The 6295-nt window shown below is 39.8% G+C and overlaps 1 protein-coding gene across 1 annotated transcript in view; it reads left to right on the forward strand.

Moving 5' to 3' along the window:
* The window catches only part of Rragd (Ras related GTP binding D), a 48779-nt gene that overhangs the window by 34278 nt on the left and 8206 nt on the right, over positions 1-6295 (forward strand). Inside the window, exon 5 of the mRNA XM_023711914.1 lies at positions 4982-5176. Within this exon, the coding sequence (XP_023567682.1) occupies positions 4982-5176 (195 nt within the window). The remainder of the gene's footprint in view (positions 1-4981; positions 5177-6295) is intronic.

Raw genomic sequence — 6295 nt, forward strand, 5'->3', positions numbered from 1 at the left:
TATACTCATTTTATAGATAAGGAGACTAAGGTTCAGAGTGGTTAAATCTCTAACCTCTGTTCACAGTGTCCGAAACAGAACTGGAATTTGAACTTAGGTCTGATTCCTGATCCTCTGCTGAAAAACAACTATCAACCTATTATAATGTTATATACTCTTTTAGGAGACTAAAACACTAAATAAACAGCTCACTTTAATATTTCTGGTATCCTCTTTGTTGCAGAAAACAATTGCTGGTTTTTTGTCTATGCGTAGAGTTATAAAACCAAGCAAATGTTGCCTGTGTCTTGTTATGGTCTCAGATTCTTAGAAGACACAACTTCCTACACACTAAAAATCGTGTCAAATAAAGGAATAGTGGGGAAACTTGTAGTGGTAGAAACAGTCCTACATACCGTGAATTTGCTGAACAAGAGTTATGCTGAGGGAGTATGACCTAGGTGTTATCTAGTGACATCAAGGTGTTACTGTCTGATTATCTTAGACCTGGCGTTTTCATCCAGTTGTGGGTGTGGTGCAAAGCCCTGGTTCATCTTTACTCACTGCCCGTGACCTGCGCCCTGCCACAGCCTCCTCTGTCATTCTTGGCATGGTTTCAAATTCCTTTGCTCAGACTCTGTTTCCCTGCGCCACAACTCCGTCAGTCCCTTTTGATATGAAATAGGGATAGTGATACTTAGCTCCTAGGATTGTGGTGAAGATGAAACACCATTAGGCTCGTCACGTGCGTCGGCTTGGTAGGCTGTGGATAAATGTAGCTGCCATAATTTATTACTGGCATCGTTAGTATGATTTTTAGACACTGCCGTCTGGCTTTCAAAACAAACCTTATTTCCCAGGATTACCACCCTGAAGTGTTCTATTATTGTGAAGCCATAAGTGGATGACCTTGAAATAGACACAGAAGCTGAATGAACCCTGATTACAGTCTAGATTACTGGGATAATCAAGTACAATGAGCACCACAATTAATCTGGCACATACTTAATGATATGCAGGATCATTATTGTGCCATATAGTAATTAGACATAAGTGGTAAGTTGTTCATGGAAATGATATTAATCAGAGTTACTTTTACCCAGTTAAAACAAACATGGGGAGGGAGGAGGCTGGCAGAAGGAAACTGGGCTTTGCCATCAGATTTTTTTGTTTTGTTTTGTTTTTTTTTTGTGGTGAAATGCAGTGTTCCCCCAGAACCCATCGGATTCAGTAAGGACTGTCTGATCACAGGATTTGTAGGCACTGGGGTTGCTTCAGTTTTTGGTTAGAGCTGAAAGGAGCAGCCCTGGAAACCAGCAGGGGGTGCAGGGGATGCGGGAACCTTGGGCCCTCTAGTGGAGGCTCATTGTAGATAAAGAACATAATTGCAATTGCAAAACTTCACTAGTTTCTATTGTTTGTTTTGTTTTTGTTTTTGCAGAACCAGGGATTGAATTTAGTACCTTGCGCTTGCCAGGCAAGTGCTTTTTCTATTGAGCTATTTCCCTGGCCCTAATGATCTTTTTTTTTTTTTTTTTTGTGGAACCAGGGATTGAACTCAGGCCCCTGCGCTTGCCAGGGAAGCACTTATTCCACTGAGCCATCTCCCCGGCCCCTAATGGTCTTTTTTGTTTTCTCTAGTTAGATTTTTTGATAGTGAAAATAATACATGTGTTGTGTAGAGAAAACAAAATGTGAAGAATAAAATTAAAATAATTCATGATCTCATCACTGAGTCAATCGCTACATTTTTTATTTATTTTATTCTTGTTTCTGTAAATTTTTGGATAATGAGATAATTTTCTACATACAATTCTGCATTTTTTTATTTAGCATTATTAATTTTTCTCTGTTAAGTACTATTTACTAATAACACGATGTTTGGTGTGCATTTAAGTATATATGTATTATAATTACTTGAAAACTTTATAATTTCCTTCATTGGGTAAAAAAATGTTAATATTTCACATAATTGTCTTTAGAGCATTACTTATAAATAAGAGGGAAATTCCATAGTACTTAGTGGGGACAGTAGCCTACAGGCTAGCGCTTTGGGAGGCTAAGGCAGGAGATTGCAAGCCTGGGCAGTTTGACAATTTAGCAAGCGCCTGTCTCCAAAGTAAACAAAAAATGAAAATAAATCAAGGAGATGGTGATATAGTTTAGTAAGAAAGCTATGGCTTCAGTCCCCAGTACTTTAAAAAACAAAAACAGCTAAAAATAGTTCAATGTTAGTTAAGAATTTTGTTAAACCATCTTTAATCTCTTGAGATCCAACACAAGAATTTTTCTTTTATGTTTTGGTAGGTTGTACTGAGTTTAATCCCTTAAAATATTTCTCTATTTTCTCTCTCTCTCTTTTTTTTTCCTCTTATTTGTTTGTAAACAAGATCTCTCTGTTGCCTGGGTTGGCCTTGAACTCCTGGGTTTCATGGGTCCTCCTGCTTACAATTTACTTTTTGTTTTCCTCTTTTTTGAGGTGCTGGAAGTCAAACCCAGGGACTCAAACTTGCTGGGCACGTGCTTTATCACTGAGCTAAATCCTCAACCCTTATAATTTATTTGTAACTAGCTGGGTAAATTCAGTTTAAAATGCTTCTTTCTTTTTCTTTTTTCTTTTTTTGAGATGGTTTGGCTGACCTTGAGCATGCAGTTATCCTCCTGCCTTAACCTCTCAAATGCTGGGATTACAGGCACACACCATCATGCCTGGCATCTAAAATAGTCTTAAAACTAAGAAAATCACTTTTCCTTTAAAATACTCTATAATTTAGGCTCCTCATTAAATCAGCCTTATCACCCTGTCCCTTTGTGTGCTTCTGAGACAAAAGCATTGACTTTTATATGAGCTAAGTCTAGGTGGGAGTTCAGCAGCAGTTTTGCCTGAGGAGTTGCCCCGAGCCCCAGGCTCCTTGTTAGCTAAGGGACTCTTCTGGCTGACAGTGTGTGATACATGGTCACATCCAAGGTGTGTGTCACATACCTTAATAAATGTTGCCTGATGTAAAATTGAAAAGGTTAGCACAATTCCAATTAAGTCATATTTCTGGCCAATTATTCACAGATTAAAGAAGTAACTATAAATTAGAAATATACATAGTTTCAGATAAAACAAGTGTAGGGACATGTCATTTGCTGTGAAGAAAGAACTCATAACTGATTATACCATTGTCTTTGGCCCATCAAGTTTTTTCATTTTGTTTTTGTTTTTGGTGTTACCGATAAACCCAGAGTCAGGGACTCCTGCGTGCTAAGCAAGTGCTTTCCCACTGAGCTACACCCCTAGCTTCCTTTTAAAAAATTTTAGTTTGAGACAGGGACTTGCTAGGTTGCCCAGACTGGCTTCACATTTACTGTCCTCCTGCATCAACCTTCCAGCTAGCCAGGATTACAGGTGTGTGCTCCCAGGTCAGTTTTGATCATTAAAGTCATAATCATAATAATAGCAGTTAGTATTAATTGTATGCTTCATATGTTCTTAGCTCTATATTCAAAGCAACGTATGTATTTTTTCCTTTTTTCTTTTGTATTGGGGATCAAACTCAGGACCTTGAACTTCCCAGGCAGGTGCTTATGCCACTGAGCTATGTCCCCAAGCCTCTGTATTATTTCTTAATGAAGTAATAATTAGGAAATTTAATTAGGAAACTTTGGAGTAATTGCTGTCAGTATATAGAAGTTACTCAATTTGTCTAAATTCACTTTTTTGGATGGGGATACTAGGAATTGAACCCAAGACATTCATGCTGAACTACATCCCCAGCCCCGCCCCATTCACGCTGAACTACATTTTTAAATTTTAAACAGGGTCTTGCCAAATTGCCCACGTTAGGCTTGAACTAGCGATCCTTCTACCTCAGTGCTGGGATTATAAGGGTGCAGCACAGTGCCCAGATTTAAGCTCACCTGCTATATAGGAGAGGCAGGATTTGAACTTTATCTGTGAAGACCACATCTTTTCTTAAGCAGATAGACCACTATAACTATGTTGAAAAAAATTTCCACTCTACAGGAAATGAGCAAGACTAGTAGGAGAAGTCTTCTACACCCTTCCTTGGGATTCACCAGCTTCTGCCAACTTAGTTTATTAGCTGCCTTTCTCCTTCCTAATACTTATTATTTGCGTGTTTTACTGAGCCATTTGAGAATATGGTGCAGAACTCCTGAATCATTGATCCTGGCTACTTGTACGTGGATCTGTTAAGAAAATGGACTTTCTCCAGCAGGATGATGGTTTAATTATCAAATTAAGCAAATGTAGCATGGCCACAGTACTCTGTTGTCTAATATATAGCCCATACTCAAATTTCATCAAAGTTCTCAGATCTTTTATAGCAGTTTTTCCCTTGGGTTCATGTCCAGCCCAGCATGTGGGGGTTATGTCCCTTTAAGCCTTTAACTTGTTTTTAGCTTTTCTTTGTCTTTCTGCAGACCATGCTTGCTTCCCCCTCCTTTTTTTGGTAACAGGAATTGAACTCAGGACCCTGTACTTGCTGGGCAGGCGCTATGCTGCTGAGGTATATCCCCAGCAGCCCCTCACCTCCTTTTGTAGTACTGGATTGAGCCTAGTCCCTCTTTATGCATACTAAACAAGCACCCAGCTACTGAGTGACATGCCCACCTCTTTTGAAAAAAATTTTAAATTTTTAAAATTAGGTTGTCCAGGCCAACCTAAATTTGGGGGTCTTCCTGCTTCGGCCTCCCAAGCATCTGGGTTTACAGGCCTGAACACCACACCTGGCCCAGGCCATGCTTTCCACAGCCTGATTTTGCTACCACAAGAAAACAAAAAGCTGTTGGCTGTGGAGGGAAGACAAGTTCAGCTCCATCCCTCCCCTGTGTTCCTCAGGCACCCAGCTGCTACTCACTGTGTCCGCAGGACAGTGATGTCGTGATCGTACTGTGGTTGGTGGCTGTGTGTCGCTGGGCTCTTTCATTGAAAAGTACTGACTTGTCATGGCTTTCCCATGTGTTAAAACTCGTCTCTGTCCCTGAGTTACAGTTAGTTCTTTCCCAGCAGTCAAATATGTCTTGTTTTCTGTCCTCAGTCTCAAAGAAGATGGTGCAGGAACTCCCTATGACAAGGAATCCACAGCCATTATAAAGCTGAATAATACGACAGTTCTTTACTTAAAGGAGGTGACAAAGTTCCTGGCTCTCGTTTGCTTTGTGAGAGAGGAAAGCTTTGAAAGAAAAGGTAATGTTTTGTCCTGGTTTGAAAGACACCCTCCAGGTCATGCTGCCTTTGCTACTGAATGTGGGTGAGACTGGAGGGAAGCCAGAGTGGCCCAGAGGTGGGGTCTCGGGCCAGCGACCCTGTTGCCCCCCCAGTGGTACAGCTGGGATTGCATGAGGTGGGAACAGAGCAAGATGTTGCTGCCCCACGGCTTTAGCCTCTGCATGCTGGGATGTCCCGGCCAGGCTACTCTGCACCAGGGAAAGGACTCTACAGCTGCACCAAAGGTGGTGGCCTCTTCCTCGGTCCGCCCTGCAAGAAGGCCCTAGTTGACCAAGGGACCCTTTGTTCTCCCCAAGTTAAATGAGGGGGTGGAAAGTCATACAGCATTAAGGTTAGCAGGTAATTAGCTTCTAGTTAGCCTTTATGCGCTTTCAAATATTCAAAACACAAGGATCAGAAAAGAGAAGGCATGACTATACCAAATATCTTTTTAGAACCAAATTCAATTTTGCTTTAAAATTTTATTTTAAAGCAAAACTAAGCTTTCTCCCTATTTAAAGTTACTAATGTGTACAGGGATTTTTGTTAGTATATAAGGTATGTTTTATCAGTTTGTTCAGTATAAACATTTCCAACAAAGTGCAGAGAATAACATTGTTTTGAATGTGTAAAGAACAAAATAAAACCATTTATTTCATGTTAGAGCTAAATCTCATGTTAATTTCTTTCTTTCTTTCTTTCTTTTAACTTTTTTTGAGGTGCTGGAGATTGAACTTGATACCTTGCACTTGTCAGGCAGGCGCTTGTGCCACTGAGCTATATCCCTGGCCCTCATGTTAAATTTCTGAGATTTTCTTCAGTCTCCCCTTTCCCATCTCCTCTATTTTTCCTTTCCTTCATCCCTCCCCCCACTTCCTTTCCAATAAAACTGGAGCCATATTACTTAGGTAGTTTTTGTATCTGGTTTTTTTATTTTTTTCATTTGTATTATGAAATCTTTCTAGTTTATTGGCCATGAAAATAGAATTTAGATTTTATTTTTAATCATAAAAGTAATATTCACTTAGAAAATTTAGAAATAGCAAGTAAGCAAAAGAAAAAATTGATAGGCTTCTCAGAAAACTGATTCCTTCCCCT

The sequence above is a fragment of the Octodon degus genome, unplaced genomic scaffold (assembly GCF_000260255.1).
Source record: "Octodon degus isolate 3935 unplaced genomic scaffold, OctDeg1.0 scaffold00022, whole genome shotgun sequence".
Classification (NCBI taxonomy): domain Eukaryota; kingdom Metazoa; phylum Chordata; class Mammalia; order Rodentia; family Octodontidae; genus Octodon; species Octodon degus.